This window comes from Myiozetetes cayanensis, unplaced genomic scaffold, assembly GCF_022539395.1.
Source record: "Myiozetetes cayanensis isolate MyiCay16 unplaced genomic scaffold, myiCay2020 scf33, whole genome shotgun sequence".
Lineage (NCBI taxonomy): Eukaryota > Metazoa > Chordata > Aves > Passeriformes > Tyrannidae > Myiozetetes > Myiozetetes cayanensis.
Genome location: NW_026087555.1, coordinates 4,008,415 through 4,028,488, shown reverse-complemented (window position 1 = coordinate 4,028,488; position 20,074 = coordinate 4,008,415). Strand labels below are relative to the sequence as shown.

Genomic DNA, 20,074 nt, shown 5'->3' with positions numbered 1-20,074 from the left:
TGCCCACTTGCTTGTATCTGGGCATTGATGTCTTCATTTCCTCATTCATACCAATGGCATCAGCCCACAGATGTTATTTAAATATTGGGACTGACAAATTGTTGGTATTTCTCCTAAGAAGAAGTGGACCCACAAAGAGCATTTCCCATGTTGTGCATGCTGCTTCTGTGCCTGCTATTCCCAGACAGTTTTTGACTTTGTTATGTGTCAGGGTTTCTTTGGAATTCTTCTAATAATAAGAAATAAGTCTAAGGATAAAGGGAAGGAAGGGTGATCCTCACCTGTCAGAGACAGGTTATGGCTGGCAGGAGTCTCACTTCATCAGCAGTCCTCCTCCAGTGTTTCAAACAAATGGCAAGTAGACACATCTTCCCTTTGTACAAAGTTGAGCTGTGAAAATGTATGAATATTACACATTTTACATTTTTTCTGTATGGTGAACCAAGTTAACATTTCATCCCATATATGTCCTTTAAACAGCAGTACTTCAAAATATACTGTGTTTCTCCTTGCAAGCAATTTATGTTAGCATACGCTGCCAGAAATGAGACCTAAGTGATCTCTGTGGGAAAAAGACATCCTGTGATATATAGCCTCCAGCTGTCAAGGTGAAGGTAAAGGCCCACCAAAGATTAGAAGTAAATTCACTCTGGGGTCATTCTGTGCTCATGAATGAGAAGGGAAATGCAGACCATATTATCATACTATCTTTCTGTGTCATAAATACAACAAAACAAAGCTGAAATGAGGTTTCTGTTTTTTCTACTCTGTTGCAGGGTATTTGGATGTACAGAACACTAAGCTCTGTTTGTGCTTTTCAGATAACTGGTGTTTGGTGGCTCCTTCCACATGAAAACTGTATTTGAATTAGACAGTTCAGAGGCTGAAATGTCCAAAGGACTGGAGAGTTGAGCTGATAACTCCTTAAGTGGCACATTTTTGTTTGAGTTAATATTGCACTGATATCCCAAAATAGTGCTAAGAGGTGCAGTGTTCCTGGAGATGGTTGATTTTAGATGAGCTGTGGAGCAAATGTCCTGAACTGATGACTACAATTTCCTGCTACTTTAGATAAGCAATATTGTCTTATGCTGAGACTTAAAACTGTATGAGGGAATTGTCTTCTGCATATGTCTCTTGGCCCATGTTTTATTGAATAACTTATTCTTGATTTAGTTACTAAACTGCTAAAACATGACTTTGCATTATTAAATGTTACAATGAAATTATGTGAAAGCATAACATGTACTTGCTCATTTAGGATATTTGCATCCTTTTGGTTTTGGTGTGCCACAAAGAGGTATTATTTTTATCTGTGATCAGATTTAAAGTCAGATGTGAGCTAAATTAACTGACTGCTCTCTGGAGAAATGAAATATTTCTATGTTTGGGTCTAACCCAATGCAGACTGGAAAGCACTATGTCCAGAAGTCAGGAGGAATATGATCAGTTTGTGATGGAGAAGGGAAACTGCTTTTCTTGGAAGCTGTTGGAAACACATTATCTTTTCTGTTTACAAAATAATTGTATGTAAAATTAGAAGGCATACAAAATTTTCTGTGTTTGGCAGATCACTGTGCTTGTCAGCAGTGGCCATAGGACACTGTATGAGACAGAATTTCAAAGACTGTCTGAAGTTATGGCTTAGCCATAATTCACTGTCCCAGGGTACTGGATAGTTACCTCCTGATCAAAGTTCTTTTTGGCTGGCCTCCCTAAAGAAATACCACATGAATGTAGCTGTTTTGTACTGAGTTAATTCCCTACCTTGTGTTGTGCTCACAAGAGCATGTTTAGACTAATAAAAATGCATCTCAATTTGTACCTGCTGAAGGCTCAGGATATTCCACATTCATGAGGAACGGAGAGATTAATGAGTAGATGCTGAGAGCTTAAGTGAGCTTGTGCTTTGAATGTTGTTCTTGTTAATCTCTGACAACAACCTTGGTCTCACATCTTCGCATGCTGACTTTGCAGCCTAAAGTTCACATGCCAGTATATATAGGTAAGTCCTCCCAGTCACCTGGGTATTCCACTAGAGGACTTCCATTCAGGTATTGATCCTTCCTTTCTTAAAATCATCAGAAGTTTTAAATTCCTGCTAGATCAAATGCCATACAAATGTGTGTTGTGGAAGTGACCTTTCAAAAAAATCCATTTGAAGTTGAGTGTTTGCACTTCAGTGCAATTCATGATGAGGCTGAAAAGCAAAGAAAACATTTAGTAGCACAGGGCAGCCATTTCTCCAGCATCAGTAGCTCCAGGATCTTGCTTTTTGCCAAAATGGAGTCCTCACAGTCAAATTCTTCTACAACATCTTTCTACGTGGCTGACTGTGTCTACACCAGCAACGGCATGGAGATTTTTCCCTTCTCTCCCCAGAAGTAGAGATGGATCTACATTTGCAGAGACTTTCTCTAAAATCAACTTGGGAGATGAGCCAAATTTCAAGTAACATGGTCATTTTGGTGTCTAATTTGAGACACTTCAGAGAAGGTTCTTACTCTCAAATGACAGTAATTTATCTTTAAGGTGTGTCATGTATGACAGAGAAAATATATTTGCTATAATAATTTGTATTTATGCTTTTCTCTTAGACTAAATTAGTTACAACAGGTAACAGTAAAGTCATGCACTAATTCTTGCGCTACCACTAACGTGTGACCTTATGTGATCCTCAGACTCCTTTCTTCATAGGTCATTGAAAAAACTCCTGTTCTTCTCTTTATGTTGTTTTAGGAGGTCACAAATGAGTTCTGTTGTCTGTAAGGAACCAAGCTGTAGTTAAGAAAGCCAATCTGTCTTGTCTCTGTTCCCAGGAAACAAGCCTTTGATAATTTGGTATCATTTGTGTGGTACAAGTTTTAACTAAAAAAAACACAGTATGTTTTTAATAGTTTATGGCATTAGGCAAGACTCTGCTTGATTTTTACTTTCTTGGACTCATAATTTCAGGGGAAAGTTCTTTATAGTTGAAGTTTTGAAAATAGGGCAGTGTAATAGCACTGTACATGTATATAGATGGGTGTGGCATGCAATGTTTTTTTCTATACTTGGATCAATATTTTCTATGTCTCAAATTGTAGTTATGAAAGACATAGAGGAGTGGATTTCTTATGGCCAATCTCTGGGTTTTTTTGTTTATTTATATTTTCACATCTTCCAAACAAAAATAAACAACAAAAAGCCCACCTGAAATTCCACTGCAAGAGACAAGTGAACTGTGCTGGTACAACATCTTAGTGACAGGAAAGGGTAGGATGAACAGACTCTACAAAATAGATACCATGTTTCTGTGGCTAAGGATGAGGTTGAAAACTCATCTGTTTGAAGCAGAAGTTAAAACTAGGAATAAAGGAAGGGCAGCAGAACTGGGAGGGAAGAAAGAGACATGCCTGAAAAGATGGAAGTGCTCTGAAAAAATGATTTGAATTCACATCTCTTTTTCTCATTATTGATATATCTCTGACACCTCTTGTCTCACATCTCTTGTCTGCAAGCTCCATGTTGCATCATCAGAAGTCCCCAGCTGATATGCAAAAATTCATTGTCCCTCACCTTCTCTCCACCAGCACATCTGCAGTATGCGCAGTTCAAAAACACGGGCAGGTTTCAAGTAGCTTTGTCTCTTTCTAATCTTTAAATTGGCCATGTGAGATGCAGCAGTTGCTAAGCCTTCAACGCAGATTCTCACTTGCTATGAAGAAAGATTTCTCAATGAATCCCAAAGCCAATAAGACATTTAAATCTCATTAAAATACAGCTGCAGTCCAGAGCAGCTCCTTCATTTGACTTTGTAAATTTCAACCTGTTCTCTGAGCAAGCTTTTTGCAGTTAGGTTTTTCCACTGGCCCAGCTGGAATGAACTAAAAACACTTCAGTGTTTAAACTCATCTAACAGTTTGAGGGTAGTTAGAAGGGCAAATTGTCCCATATCAATCAGCCCAGTGCAGGAACCCAAATCATCCTTGAAAGACACCTATGCATGGTTTTCATCAGACTCAGGGTGCACAGGGTTCATGGGCACAGGCAGTACCCAGCAGAAGAGTTCTTATGTTTCATTAAGGTTGGGCTGATAATAAGTTTAACAGCTATGATAGAGTTCCTTATCTCACTTGGGGAAGATGGATTCCGTAGTTGCTGGTTTTGGTTATGTGGTTTTTGAATTGTCTTTTAATAGCTCATCTGTATGTCAAGTCAGACTTCTGTGCTTAAAGCACAAGTGGTTAGTGTTATGTTACTGTCAGGGTTGGGTAATCATAATTTCTGTTTTGTTCTTCAACAAAGAGTTTCATTAGGAAAAAAAGAATAAGGTTGTTCATCTTGTTCTCTATTATTCTGATATGCTTTACAGCTTGCAGAAATGCTTTCTGCTTCCTATTAAAAAATCTGAATACAAATGCTGTAAAATGAAAGGAAATTCAGGTGGATTTTGCCAGAGAAATAGGTTAAATATCTCACTTAGTGCACAGTTCATTTGCAGAAACGGTGGAAAATTTAAGAACCCAAAGTGTAATGGAAGTGCCATGGATTCTGCCACAATTATTGGTGTTTTACTTGATAAGAAATACTAACTGGAGTCCTGATCTGGAACGAGAACTTGCATAGTCTTATCATACACCTCAACAGAGAATAGCATGCCTACTTCACTGCACATGAAGATGGCACTTCTACATTGGGCTGCGCTTGGAAGATTTGTGCAAAGCACAGATGAGCATGTTTCTGAGTTGCAAACAATTTGTATAGAGTAATATAATAATGGCCAGTCTTCGCGAGCGAAGATCCGGGGAAGGTCTTTACACCTTCCAGCCTGCGCATTGGATTTTTAGGTGAGACACAGTGTGCGCAGAACTGAGCCCACCCTTTAATCCTAAGGTTCATCTGCCGGGGCCAAGCGAGCTTGGACAGTGGCAGTGAGGTCCTTAGGACGTAGATGGGTTGCCTTTAAGGGCTAACGAGCCCCACCTGCCCGGGAGTGGCCCTGACCGGGAATCGAACCCGGGTCTCGGCGGTGATAGCGCCGCGCCTTTACCACTAGACCACCAGGGGCTCATATTGTATAGAGTATTGTTTGTATAAAGAGCAACTCTTCTACCTTAAAGGCTGATGCATCTGTGAGGCTTCAGGTTGACACAGCTGTGGGAGAAGAGGGCAGTGTTGTTCACTGCACATGTGCTGCGGAAATATGTTGATGAACAGTAGCTGGAAGAGAATTTCAGATCATGTCACAGCCAGAGCTATTAAAAATACAGGCTTAAAAAAAAAAAAACCTGTGAAAACAAGGTGGAGTAGAAAGTAAACAAAGGACCGCAAAGGCAAGATTTTAAGAAATTAATGAATATCAGCGCCTAAGTTTTTTTGTAAGTATATGGCGTGATTTTTTATGAGGTGATGGGTAGCCAGGAGTTTCTGTTTGGATACCATATGGAGGTGCATTTAGTGTATTCATCTGAAATATCAGGAGGCTAAAATTTTACTATTAAGCATTTTCTTGAGTAAACAAATGTGAAGCATCCAAACAGGAAGATGTTTCTAAAAAAAACCCAGTTGGTTGTATTGTAAGGTCAGTCTGCCTTTCGTATTCTTTCAGTTCCCAAGCTGAGAGGGTTTCAGAAACTGCGGCTAAGACAGAAGCTGTGGCTAAGAGAACTGCACAATGGAGTAGGGAACTGTTTCACTTTGAAATTGCTCCCCAATTCTTTTTTGTTTGTTTTTCTTTATGGGTTTTTGTTTGTTTGGTTGGTTGGTTTTTGTTTGTTTGTTTTTGTGGGAATGTGAATATTCTTGTGAGGTTGGCTGTGACATTCTCAGCTCAGAAAGATCAGATTAATCCTAGTTTTTGTTGTTGCTCCTGGGAGAAAATTCTCTTTTAAACAGTTGGTATGAATTTAATCATTTTGCATTCCATTCTCAAGAATGCTGGAACTACTGTTTGCAAGAGATCCAAGATGCTTTTAAACGGACAAGGCAATATTTCATTCTGAGTTTAGCTTGGGTTCCTCCAGATAAAGGAAAGGTGTTGGGTGAGACAGGAAGAGTCTTCAAAATAAGAACACCTTTCACGACTCGACTCCCCATCATCATTCCCTGCCCAGCTGAATGCCAAAATGTCTGTGCATTCTTATTTAATTGATGGGCGATAAAAAGCTGTCGAGAGCTGTCGAGACTGGTACTTCAGGAAACAATCTCCCTTAAATGCAGTCTCTGCCTTTTGTGCCTTTCCCAGTGTGTGGTGTGGTGCTGCATGAGCGAGCTGTGCCCTCTCTTTTCCCCTGCAGAGTGGGTCCCAGCAGGAATTGGCCTCTCCGTATTTTATTGTGGTTTTTTTCTTTTTTTTATTATTATTTCCAGATGCTGTCAAGAGTTCTTAAAATTGTTGGCCTCGCTGGTACTGGAGGGGCACTGGCTTGGTGGCAGCATCAGCCTGTGGGTCACTGAGCTCCCCCAAGCAGGCGAGGACAGGATAGAACACTGGGCACCTCTAGGTCATTGCTGGTGCCAAAGGGGCAGGAGGAGAAATCTGACGTGTTCACAGTGGAAGGTTCATCATGGTACAGTGCTGTTCTTCAATAAATAGGAGTGCATTTCTGATGCTGCCAACAAAACAGATTGGGGGTTGGTCAAGGCTGCAGGAATAACAGTGTGTGATGGTATGTTGTAGTTTTGAGACTGCCAAACAGTGTAGATCCAATTACTTTTGGCCGTTACCAGAGGCTGGAGGAAACAGGATGTACACATCAGTTCTGTAAACGGCAGCTTTTCATCTTGAACATACCAGAGTCAACTTCTTTGGTCAGGTGGCTTGGGTTCTGCTCTCTTCTGGTCCTGTGACACCCCTAAAATAACGAAGGAGAAAAGATGAGGAAAAAAAAGTGGAATTCATATTCCAGCCCCTTGAGCTGGCCGTTCACAAGCAGGCCACAACACACAAGCTTAAGACATTTCTTGAACTGTGAATGCAGGAAAGGAAATTTAAGCAACATTTTTAAGTTGATGTACTTAATGGTGATATCCATGGTATGAATAGATGTCTGATTTTTGGAGATTGTGATCTACTCATGCTTCATTATAATCATAACAATAGTATTAAAAGGGAAAAAAAAAAAGGAATTGAGATGCTAAACAGTGTCTTTCAGAAGTGTCCACAGACCTACTGAAGATTCAGAGAGGTCCTTCTAGTTTTGGTTTTCTTGTATTTCTTATCTGAGATGACTCTTTCCCAAATCATGGTCATTTCTTCTTGTCTGTCCCCCATCTTGGTAATTTTGTATGTAAAATGTAGTTCCACTAAAAATTAACACTTGCAGTAAAACACACATCCAAGTGCTCTTGTATCCCCAAAAATCTTCTATTGAGGCTCTAGTTAATGAGTAATAACTACATTTAATACACAAGTAGGAGAACCCTTCAAGATTTAATATTATGTTTTGAAAGAAAGGAATTGAATTACAAAGTAGACAGATCTAGAATTGCTATAAAATGATGAAGCTCCTTCTGCTGGAAAGCTTTGCTTTCTTATAACAACGCGGTGTAACCACACATTATGCTTTCCTTCTCTGCAAAATTAAACACAGATTGATTGTATATTGGCTGAGTGGGTGTTTACCTGAGTTAGTTTAAATTACTGCTCTGGAATTCACACTATAAACGAACTAGCCAGACTTCTGGGATTAATCCAGTCTATGTGGAGAACACCCTGCAATTTGTCATAACGTGATAACTCAGTAAATATTACTTAATCTGCTGAGTAAATGCTACATAATCTGCTGAATGTAAATGTGCGGGCTATTAAAAGAATATGGAGTGATCTGAGAGACACGTGAGAGGAGGACCATCACATGTCATCTTTTTTCTTGTCTCTTTAATAGGAGAATCACGTCACCACTTTTTTTTTATTCCTGGATCTGATACATATTAGGTGTATGCATATTTTGGTTTTCTTTTTTGTATGACACCTCACAGGTGTCATTTTTCATTAAAATGAAAAGAAGCTACAGTATAATATCATAAATATTTTTTCCAGTATTTATCAGCCACAAAAAGGACTCAACTGTGACACACAGTTTTTCCTCTATACTATATTTATTACTATTATATTTAATAGCTGTGACAAGGTACTAAGATTTTATGATTTTACTTTTTTTGCTTTTTCAGGATAAAACCCCTGGGTGATACGTAAAGTAGACCAATTTAAGTAATCTATTGATAATGACATGTCTCCTCTGTGTGCTTGAATGAGAGATCCATCCTCCTTCTGGTCAAGATGGCTGTGTAAAAGGTAGAAATGAGGAGTGAATTTCCAGACTCTTGTTTTGTTGTGGGCAGGGTTGATGAGGAGTGCTGCTCTTTGGGATGCTAATGCTTCCCTGTCCCCATACCTGTGTCCTCCACTTCTTGAAAGGTAAAAAGGATGGAGCATAAAGTAGAAGTAAGATCCATGTTTTGTACCGTGCTTGTGCTAGCTACTGAAATAATTAAAACAAAACAAACCAAAAAACCAAAAAACGAAAAACAAACCCACAACAAACCAGCAGTTTTAACTCATCTTGATATTTCTTTAGTATTGACACTGAAAATAGGTTCATCCCTACTATGTCTTAGAAAAAAAAACACAGTGTTCTTTAGACTTTTAAATTGTGGTATAGTCTAAAATTTATTGGTCATTACTTGTTTGGATGTAATTTTGAGGAATGTACTGTATGGAATGGCTGTACTTTGACTGTGGAAAAAGAGTCTCTCTTTAATTCCAAGATCAAATTTAAGTTTTGAATAATGATGTAAACCTTAATAATAATTCTTCTGTACAATCTACCTGTATCAAGGAAAATCTGGGGTTTGCATCTATCAGGTTTAAACTTAAAAGTTTAAAGGTTAACTTTTCAGTTAAATCCCTTTTAGAGTTGTGTGCCCTAATTCTGTAAAGCATGGACTGTAGGACTCGGTTCATTCCCAACGGTTTTGCCAGGAGGTCATGTGATTGGATTTTCCAGCCCTTGAGAAATTTCTCTTTAGAAACCTGGCTGTTTTCTGTATCCAGAACTAAGCAGGGCACTCTTCAGAAGACCTTGCAGGAGCAGTATTCCTGATGTAGTGAACAGAGATGTTTACTTTAGATATGACTAGGATAAAGAATGGAAATATAAGAAGCTGGAAAGAGATGAACACAAGGCTCACAGGATTTCTAGGTGCACTGCATTTGTGTGTGAAGTACATGTGCCTGCCCTTGTCTCAGTGAAAGGGCTTCAAAATGCCACTCTCCTTCTGAAAGGGTTTGCCCTTCTGCCTGGAAAGGTGGTTTGAATCTGCATGTGTTCTTGCACCAACACAGTACCCATGAGAATGGAAGTGAAGCAGGATACAAGTCTGAAAACCTGGAGCTGTGGCAAACCAAGTGCTGGTTTTGACCTTCTTAGTGTGGGCCCATCTTTTAAATAAAGGATAATAAGGCAGTGTGTTCCCTTTTAAACTAATCCTCAGACCTGTCCAAGGCAGCGGATTGTACCGTGTCAGCTGCAAGTGTCGGCTGCCTTCTTAGAGAGTCACAGCAGCACTTGGGTGTATCAAATGTTATTGCTATGAATGTGACACATTGTGTTCCTGAAAATAAGAGTGGAGTCATCCCCACTTGTTCAAAGCACCCTTATCTGTCTCTGCATTTATTCTCTCCACCGTGGTACAGTAACTGCTGCAAAATTTCCAGTGCATGTATCAAGTTACAGATTAGTGTGGGCCCCTGTGGTTCTTGGAACAGCATGGGGCTGTTTTTGTTTACTGATGACATTTATCCTCTCATTTCCTTTTGGAAGCATGACAGCTTCTCACTGTCTGATGGGGAATGTACTTACAGGACCTTCTTTTCATGCCACGTCTGACAATAAACACTCCACTGCAGAGTATCCATGTCTGCTTGCTGTGGAGCCAGCGTTGGTTCTTCCAGCAGCCAGACTGGCAGGAGCTTGGCTGTGCAGGAAAACAAAAGGGTTTCTAAGTGCATTTATCTTCTCTTGCAGGAGGAGACCGAGAGCGGATGACAGCTAATCATGAGACGTACCTCCTTATGGCGAGCACGCAGAATGACATGGAGGATTGGGTGAAATCCATCCGCAGGGTTATATGGGCACCATTTGGAGGAGGTGAGTCAGTGAGGGAACATGCAGGGCTCCCGGATGCGCAAAGACATATAAGGGTTCTTCTGTTGTCTCTCAGTCACAGACAGAGTTTTGAAGTGAGGAGGAGAATGGTCTAGATTTTTCCAGAAAAGTGGAGTAAATAAACCCTTTTGTTTTCATTTGCAAAGCAAGTATGTTGGGCATGTTTCCATGCAGAGGACTCAATTAAAAGGCTTTAAACTGTCTGGAAGCACTTCCCTTGATGAGGATAGCACATGATAGTGTGAGGAGAAGTTTTTACGGAAGATTGGTCTTCTGTGAAATCGGCTTTCCTGCAGGGAGAGGCAGGGTAATTCCTTTGGTCACCAGCTGCAAGAACATCCATGTGTTTCATAAATGCCTGTTATGAGAAGTTGTCAGTGATTCTCCTGCCAGTGACAGCTAAGACCAGTAGTAGTAGTATATAAAGCTATGCCTCAGAATACTAGCACTAGCAGTATAGGATTTTGATTGACATGCCCAATAATTTTAATAGTACTGGATGAAAATTTATTGTCGGAAGTCTAGTTGCCTATTTAGAAAGCTCTCTTATGTTGAATGGGCTGCAAATCATTATAATAATTTCTCTCATTATTATTCTGGTAATAGTGTGTCTCTGTTACTACGATATAAATGTCATTGGTACACTTGCACAAAATGTACGTTAATCAGTCTGGAGCTCTCAAATCTTTTAAGTCTAGAGACAGAAATATTTTCCTACTGTGAAAGAGCACCCAGGATTGCATCAAACAATTGGTCTTGTCTGCAGGTTGCTGGAGAAATCAGGAAGGCGGGATTGTCTGTGCTGTTTCATGACTGACAACTGCAGTTAGCACTGAAAATTGTGATTGCTGACTGCAAATGTCTTTTTCTCAACTGCTAGGTAGACCACAGGAGGGAGGAGGGGGAGACTGAAGGGAACTACCATTTTAAAGAAAACTTTTCTTATAAGCTGCCCATCTTCTTTGCGCTTTATTCGGGTTACAGTTTTTAGGAGAGGACTTCAGCCTAGCTGGTGGGCTGTTCTGAGGGACTTGGTCAGGTAGGGCCTGCCTGGCATCTCTGAAACATGACTGCCTTTTCTTTGTCTCCTCCTGGGAAAATGTGCCCTGGAGAGGTGGTGTGAAGTAGTCATCTGACTGGGATCTGGCTCTGTAGGGCATGTAGGTCTTATAATAGGATGCTTAAAAAACAATCCAGCCAAACCAAACAAACCCCAAAACTGACAAAGTGAAAGGTTTGTCTTAAAAGGTGTGATCTGCTACAGGGCAATTGAGTTGGTTTGGGAGAGGGAAGGTGAGAGGACCCCAATCTTCTGTAATTAGACTAGGTAAGAAATCTGCTTTTTTAATTAGCACAAAGGTTACCCATGGACAGCTTTCTCTTTGCAAAGCTGGCCTCTTGTTGAGCTCCTCAATATTCTCCTGTTCCAGTGCAGTAACAGCATAAGCTACTGTGGCAACAATACATTTGGGGACTTTAGAGAAATGGATTTTTCAGAGAGTGTCTTCGTGGTTTTTTGAACTTGGCTTCCAACACCATGGTATCTTTCTGTGGCAGATAATAAGGAAAGGCAGCCTTGATGTTCTGCAAGTGGTGAAGTCTCTATGTGTTCCAGGCAGGGAGCTGAGATTAGGTGAAACTCCATTTCTAGCCCAAAGCCATGCACAGAGCTACAAATAGAACCCAAATCTCCCAAGTCCTGACCCTGTGCTTTCTTCACCAGCTCCTCATTTGCTTTTGTAGGGCAAGAGCTATTTCGGATTTACAGCTGGGAATCCTTTCAGCCACTATGAAAATTCTCAGGACACTGTCATTGTTCTAGGAACGTTAAATGCCAATTGCTGAAGGAGGCACCTCTCTAGATACTTTGCATGCTGATTTGTGTAAAACAAAGCAGGAGCAATCCTTGCATCACTGTTTGAATTCCTTTGTAGTTAAAAATCTTCGAAGAATGTTCTTGTTTTTCCTATTGGATTTCTTGCGCAAATACCCTGACTCAGGGTTGTTTGTAATGGGAAGCAAACAGTAAATTCCCTGGAAAACATGAGAAGGTTTGGTTGTGATAACAAGGCAAAAGCAGTATCATAGGGTTTGTCACCATTAAGAACCCTGTTTTTAGCATGTCCCCAATTTTATTAACTACTTAAATCGTTAGTCTGAGCCATCTTCAGAAGTGTAAATAAGCCCTGTTAACGGTTCTGTAATTATGGATGTTGAGACACACATTTTTATTATCCTTTGCTACAAGGATGTTTCTACAGCTGCTGCAACAGTCTGACCCTTTTAAAGACAGGCACTTCTGGCTTAAGTTGTCTTAAGAGCCTGCTTTTATGAGCTGTAGCTGCTGAAGTTAAAAACGGTTTTATATGTTACAATAGCTATAAACAAGATAGAGAAAAATTGCAGTTACCTGATGGAGACTAGCCAGTATTAAATTTACGAGACAAAATTATTTCAGAACACTAGTTTAAAACAGCTTCCTAAATTTCACTAATAGGTGGTAAACCACAATAGTCCTGTGTCACACAAGTCAAGTGCCACTTTGAGTAACGTGAATTTTCTGGTTTTTTTAAGCATTGTAAGCAAGCTCTGCGTGTGTGTGTGCGAGCACACATGTAGCAGATGTGTTTGAGTCTTGGTGAGCCACTATTAAAAGTTTGTCTAGCAGTGGGAGAGGACTCCTGGTACCAGAGCAAGGAGCTTTGTAAATGATTAACCGTATCATTAAATTGTTATTTGTTAACCTATGCTAGAAAGAGCAGGCAGGAGGGGGGCAGGTGGGAATCTGATAAGATGATCAGAAACAGCTTGTTTTTTGCACCAAAAGAATAAGGTGACTGTGGAAAAAAATCTGAAAGGGAAAAGAAATGTAAATGAGGCAGGGCATGTAATGCCTGTTTGCACATGAAATTCCCTTCCTGATTAGATTAAAAAGGCAGTTTTTTTTACAGAGCCTGGGACTAAGAGGGAGGGAGAAGAAGGAGCATGAGCATTTTAGCAGGGGTAGTAGTGTAAGGTCTGGCACCTCCTGCAGGAGCCTGGCACAGCCTGCTCGGTTTACCAGCAGCCGCACATGACAGCTGCCTGAAGTCAGCTCAGAGTCACCCGGAGGAGCAGCAGCAAAACCTGCGGTGCGGCGGCTCCTGCGCGCCCTTCCTCCGCACCTGCTGCGCGCACACGGCAGCGGCGGCGGCCGGGCTGCCATCGCCTGGCGAGGGGCCGGGGGAGCGAGCCAGCGCCGCATCCCCGTCTGGAGGCACGTATTCCTCAGCGGCTACCCGGGATCCTGCCGGTAAAGATGCGCTGCTGCCGCATCTGACGCGCCTCTCCCGTGGGAGCTCCTGGTAGTTCGAAGGCAGTAAAGCAAGCGAGAAGCCCACGAGAGCATCACACCCGAGGAGTTGGATGTATAAGAGGTCTTTTGAAAGGACTCTGTTATGGGCAAAGAGCTTCTCGGGCGAAGGGGCTGTCATTTTTGCTTCTTGGTTGCAAAAACAAAGAGTGCCAGCAAGGAGTGTCGTGTCCTGGAGGATTCTTCAGTGGCGTTTTTGATATTATTCTTCTCTTTCCCCTTGAACACTGCAAAGTGCTGACCTTGTCCTGTGGAATTAGAGACTCTGCCACTCAGCCCCCTGTTTCAGCTGGGAGGAAGAGGTTTTTCTCCCCCTCTGTCTGTGCAGGCACTTCTGTTTGAATGGAAGATACATCTTTTTGCTGAAACTCTTTTGTTGTGACATTGCATAATAGGCAGTTGTCTCACCGCAGGAAATAAAAGAAGCGAAAGGAAATAGATGGAAGGAAATTGTTCCCCAAAGCAAAATTGAAGCAGGGAAGAGAACATTAAAATCATTTCAAACCCTACCCAAGATCTAGAAGACCACAAATCTGCTAGCTCCAGAGGAAAATACACCATAAAAACTCCTCAGCAGTCAGTAACGATGAGCAGTCGTGGTGTTTCGTCTGGATGCAGCTGGTAAAGGAGAGCTTTGGAGGGACGTGGGGGCTCGGCCTGTATGATGCCTGAAGACAGAAATGCTGGAGCCCGCAGCCCAGGTGCCTTAGCAGCAGCTCCTTTCTTCCCTAAAACTACTTACAGGAGAATTAAGCGGTGTTTTAGTTTCCGTAAAGGTAGGTCTGTTTTGTAACTGTGTTCTGCTTTGCTAGTGAAGCCGTGGTTTCTTACAAGTCAAGGGGGCTGTGTGTGCAGGGACAGATGAGAATACTGAAACAAAAGACATTAAACAATGCAGATGCCAACATCCCACGAATGATTTATTTACTTCTTTGTTCATTTGTTTGTAGCTGGCCAGCTGATACTGTCTCCTCTACATAATAGCTGATGAATGCTGGAATGAGGTAGTTTGAGACAAGATTATTGCAGTGCCTCTGAGCAAAATTAAGTGAGAGCACTGGGGGAATCAGACCTGTGATGCTCTGAGTTGCCTATTTGTTTGGCAGAACACTGGGAAAAAGAGTTTCTCTTTGCATTTTATTTGTGTGGTGGGAGGGGGGGAGAAGAGAAGGGACGAAAGCAACATGATAAATCGTTCCTTGTGCAGAAGAGTCGTCCTTGGTTTCAGAGATTTCTGATGGATTGAAGTGTAACTCTACAATGTAGCTCAGCGCTGTCTTGTTGCAAGTGATGTATTGCCACTTGATCGTGCTGCCCTGCAGCCTGCATTTGCCTTTCACCTGCTGCATGGAGATGTTTAAAGCCAGTTTTCTTCTGCATTGCACATAATTGTGTTGAAGCAGAGCGTGGCAGTACCCGAGGAAAGAGGGCAAAGAGGAGACTGGATTCTGTAATATGTCAGCTGGAAGCACTGGAAGGGAAACACATCTCAGAAAGAGATATGACAAGTGGTGGTAAGGTGCCACAGCGCTTGGGATGGGTGGGCAGAAACTGTCGCTATGACAAGGACAAAAACTTTGTGTGGGGGAAGAGGGGGACATTACTGTTGTCTTAGAAGCTATGCTGGACTGAGAAATCCCAGTGAAAGGGCTAAACTGTCACGTTGTTTTGAAGTATGAGAAATCGTTTGATACAGGGCTCGCACGTATTCTGTCATCTTCTTCTCCTGCTCCTTTTTCAATTGTTCCTCCATGCTGCCGTTTGCCCTTTTGCAAGACCATGCAGCTCTTTGCTCACCAGCCTCAGTAGTGATGTGGTAACGTCATTGCCTTTGGGGGGATGTGTGAGGAGGCAGTCAAGGGCGATGTCTTGCGGCCAGGCATCACAACCAGTGAGGTTGTGTGTTGGTGTGAATTAGAGCTACCTGTGCCCATTTTGTGTGCTTAACTGGAAGTTGAATAAAGGATTAACTGATAATTTTGCATGCAGCTGCCTTTGTGCCTAGCTACAGCCTTAGATGCTCCAAGAAGAGCTTCAGCTGTTGATTCTTTCTCCATATGTTCTGACACAGAAACTGTCCGTGTCTAAAACTCCCAAGTGAAGCTGCAGCACTGGGGGCAGAGACAGAACGATGGAGGTGATGCTGCTAATTTGCTTTCCTCTCTGTATCATGTTTCAGTCAAGAGTGTTGTATCAAGGCCCCTAAGTCAGACCAGCAGAATGCTGGGGGCATATGTTTCACTATGCCCTTGTCCTGATGAAGGCAACAGAAAGATGCACATTAACTGGACTTTCATTATGGTTGCACAGGCAAATTAGGATAACTACCCCTGTCTTATTAATTGGCATATGGAATTACTATAACTTCATTTGTAGATTGTATACTTAAGTATAATAAAAGGCAAAACTGGCCTTCTGCAAACCTAGTCCATACTTCCATAAAGCAGATTAGTTAGTTCTAACCTGTGAAACGTGATGCAGAAAATAAAATTAACAGGGAAAATCATTGGCTAAGCACTGGAAGGGGAAGGGAATCATGACTTTTTGTCAGGCAGAGATAGATATGTCGTGATCTTCACCAGTGATACCAGGTATAGAACCCTTCCTGGAAATTCAGATCAAATTTCCTTTGTGATTGGCACCAGAAAATTAAATGTCAGGTTTGTTTGGAGGTCACATTGTAGGAGAAGTCAGTGCTCAGAGGGCAGCATCTGAACAAAGACAGAGCCAAGCATCTTTAAACTTCCAAGTAGAGAAGATGCTCTCTGGTTAAGTTCCACCACAGGAACCTCCAGAGAGAACATGCAGGGTAAGTGGAGAAAGCAATATCTGAGGGTGGCATTCAGTGGTGAGAACACTGAATAGATGGTGAATTTGGAGGAGGTGGCATTGGCTGTGGCTGGAGAATAGTGACTGATGTGATCAACTGTGATAAGTTCCCAGTGATGTTTTTAAAATTACCTCCTTTCGTTTCCTGTATCTAGTTCTACTTTTATTTCAGTGTTGTTTTTCCTAAGCAGGTTATTTGGGTGTGCACATATTTTAAACTCATGGGTGGGAGTTTGTCTTGCCTTCTCTACTGCTGGCATCACACAGACTGTGGGGTAGGAGAAGGCTTGAAGGAAGGAAAATTATTCAGGCAGGAACAAAATTCTGCTGTCGCTGTTTTTGGTGGGATTTTTTTCCTCCCCTCTACATTACAAAATTCTGTAGAGAAGAAGAAACTATTCCCTGCCTTTGATCCACTCAAAACAGTACTTACTGCTGGGGAACATCTGAGCAGAAAGCTGATAGAAAATAATAATTTAAAACTCCATATTAGGTGTTACGTGGCCATGACAGCCACTTCTTTGTGTTACCTTTTTTCGCAGCCCTGCTTTGAAAGCCATTCATCTGATGTATTATTTTCACTGTCAGTGAATTACTAATGTAGACTGAGAGCTGCTTAAAATTCTCATCTAGATCCTAAGCTGAGATCAGTTCCTTTGACTTTAACTGGCACTTTCTGATCAGTATAGCCCATAAAATCAGAACTTGTTTTGGAAGGATCGGGATCTTTTGCTGCACATTGTGAGAACATACATACAGGCATGGGCCTTCTGTGAAAGCGTCAGCCCTCAGTGCTTTTTGCTCCCTGACACCTTCTGGCTCACCATTTGCCTGTGCTGTGGTAGAGCTAGAGCAGAAGGTGGGCCATTTTGAGGTATTCTTTATTTCAAGCTGTTCTTTAGGGAGCAAGGTGGCAGAACAGCCACCTTGATCTTCTCCTGTTTTCTTCCTGAATCAGAAGTCCAGAGACTTGAGATGTGAACCCTACCTGTGTTCAGTTAGCTAAGGAAATCATTGACTAGTAGCTTTCTTAGGTTTTAAAACTGTACTCTAACTGTGAATATGTACCATAAAAAATACCACAGTGCTTTCACAACTCCTGAGTAGACATGTGCAGAATTTGCATATAGCATTTAAAATAGTTTTTCATAGTGTTCCTGGGTATCTGTTAAGCATGGAAATCCAGTTGCTCATAATGTTTACAAAACTTCTGCCACGGGAATATTCTAACTAATGAATAACTGCTCAGCATGCCCTTTGCTAGCATGTGATTTTCCTCTTTGATGTTATGCATGATCTTCACTTAATTGGATATAGCTTTAAAGACCTGCAAGTGCTCTCTGAGAAAGCAGTTCTGCCGATTAAATCTAATGACTGGTCAGAACTTGAATCCTGTACATTTTCCTGCCTTCCACCAGCTGTGGGAGAGCAAAGCTGCTGCTATGCTGAATCTCATGGTTTCTTGTTAATTTACTGGTTTCCCTTCTGAGATCCTGTCTCAAGGATAAACCAAATGACAGGTCAGCTCTTGTGTATCTACACATTCTGAATTTTGGAGACATTGAGAGTTAGGAGGAGAACTTGGGTTTGGATTACAGTATGAGTTATGAGGGCTCTCTTTTATTTCCTTCTCCACAGAGCTGTTCTTGTTTAGTTGCTGTAGTGGAAATTTACTTTTAAAAAACAGCATTATTATGATTCATTTTTAAAAAACAGAAATTATCTCTATGATTTTGGTTATGTTGTAGTCTGCATAACTTGGACTGTCTTTTCCTAAGTGAGGTGCTAGTAGTTACCAGTTATAGCTGATAACGTTTGTTGTTGTCTCTGCCAACCTCTAAGGTAACTGAACATTTGCCGCCACAATTCTTGACAGCATTGCCTTTGCTTCCTAATGGTCAACATCTGAATCTTCATCAAGTGTTCACTGCAATGTCTCTATAGTAGTTAGTTATGACATAAGAGGGGATAAAAGCATTAGAAAGGGACAGTGGAAGAAGGTGCATTTTACAGGACAATGATTGTGGCTTTTATTCCAAAGCAAAACCCGACAGGTGCCAAAAAGATGATGAGCAAGGTAAAAGCTATGTGACAACATGATGTGGAAGCAGAGTTCTTGTGTTCCTGCCACTTCTGCCCCTGGCAACAGAGTACCTTTACTGTAAGGCATCAGCCAGTCTGTAACTTCAGGTCAATATTTGTGCAGGCTTATCATGACTGATTTCTTTCATGGCCAAGTGCTGCCTGGTGCAGTGTTCTGCATTTGTTAGGTGGAGGAATTGCTTCCTTTGGAGGAACTCAGCCTATACTTTGGCACAAACTCAAGCCTTCCTGAGATGAAGTCCAGTGCCAAACAATTTGAAGAATGAAGAGACTATTAAATGGTGACTTCAAGGTGTGACGTGGTGACACGAGACTAAGGTCTTAGCTTTAGGTTATTGCATGGTTGTCAGAGTTACCATGTTAGCTATGAGCTTTCCAAAGCTGAGTGTGGAGATCCTCGTGCCTCTGAGGTAAATATGGTATTATCACCATTCGTATAGATGGGAAGCCTGAGGCTTTCTCTGCCATGTGAAGATATGGGGCATACACGTACCCCTTCAGCTGGGAAAGTATATCTGTGGCCAGACTCGATGTAACTGTTCAGAGGATTGTGTAGGATCTGAAAAAAAATCTGTTAAATCTGAGACAACTGCTGTAGTTACTCTGTCTCTCCTTCAGGCATTCCTAGCTGTGAGTATTTTAAGTGTCTCAGGGAAAGTTGCTTCATTTCCAACTTCCCTTATTGTAGACAATAATAGAAACAATTCAGTGTCTACACTTAAGGGACCAGAACCAGGAAATTTTAGACTCTACTTTGGACTTACTTTTTTTCCCTATCACATCAGGTTTCATTTTCCCTCAGATGTAGGTTTTATTAAGCTTTTCTTTCTACAATACCTGCAATTTTCTGCTACAATGCAGAAGCAAGCTTGTCATATCCATGTATTTAATCTTTGTCAGCTTCTGTATATGAATCACTTGTTACTTTCTATTTGTCCTAAAAAATAGTGTTTATTTCTAATTACAGACATCTTAATACTTTATGGTTGCAACCTGTTTTCAGTGTGTTTTGTGTTGTGGTACCTCAGCAATTTTTAACAATATATGAGGTTTTTTTTGCTCCCACGGCGCAAAACAGCCTTATTCTGATTTTATTAAGTATCTATTAGATATGGTTTGAAAACCAGTTTTAAAACAAACTAAAAAAAAAAGGCCGCATCCAAAAATGTATTCATAGAAAGTGATATGTTTTGACTGCAGTGTCATTACTAGTATGAGTTCCAAAGCAGTTTGCAAATTTAAGCAGCAATATGCACATTACTGATTAAAGAAAGCATAGTGAGAAGGAAGTATTGTCAGGCTTATGCATACTAATTGTACTGTCAATGAGCAGGAGTTGTAACTGTACATACATTGTAATTGTATAATTGGAATATCCTATTGTATATTGTTTGAAAAGAGGCAAACCCCCTTGTGTTTAAAACCAGGAGATATCATGGGCCCTTGAAAAGAAGCTCAGTCTGTATGATAGGATAAGATGGAGTAGGTTGGCCAAGTCCTACACCTCAGAAGGAATAACCCCAGGAAAGCAGCTCTGAAGAAGGAACCTGGATGCCCTGGTGGATGGTAAGCTGGGCATGAGCCAGCAGTGGACCTGGCAGCAAGGAAGATTTGAAGGAGTCTGGGCAGTATCAGCTAG

At 41.3% G+C, this 20,074-nt stretch overlaps 1 protein-coding gene across 4 annotated transcripts in view; it reads left to right on the top strand.

Moving 5' to 3' along the window:
- Nucleotides 1-20,074, top strand: part of ARHGAP24 (Rho GTPase activating protein 24) — a 198,741-nt gene that overhangs the window by 153,742 nt on the left and 24,925 nt on the right. For 2 of the 4 annotated variants that reach the window (XM_050327392.1, XM_050327391.1), the window contains one exon: nucleotides 10,011-10,133. In XM_050327392.1, coding sequence (XP_050183349.1) covers nucleotides 10,011-10,133 — 123 coding nt within the window. Of the gene's footprint in view, nucleotides 1-7,654; nucleotides 8,279-10,010; nucleotides 10,134-13,070; nucleotides 14,280-20,074 lie in introns of those variants that run through there. The other 2 variants (XM_050327390.1, XM_050327389.1) reach the window with 2 other exon arrangements.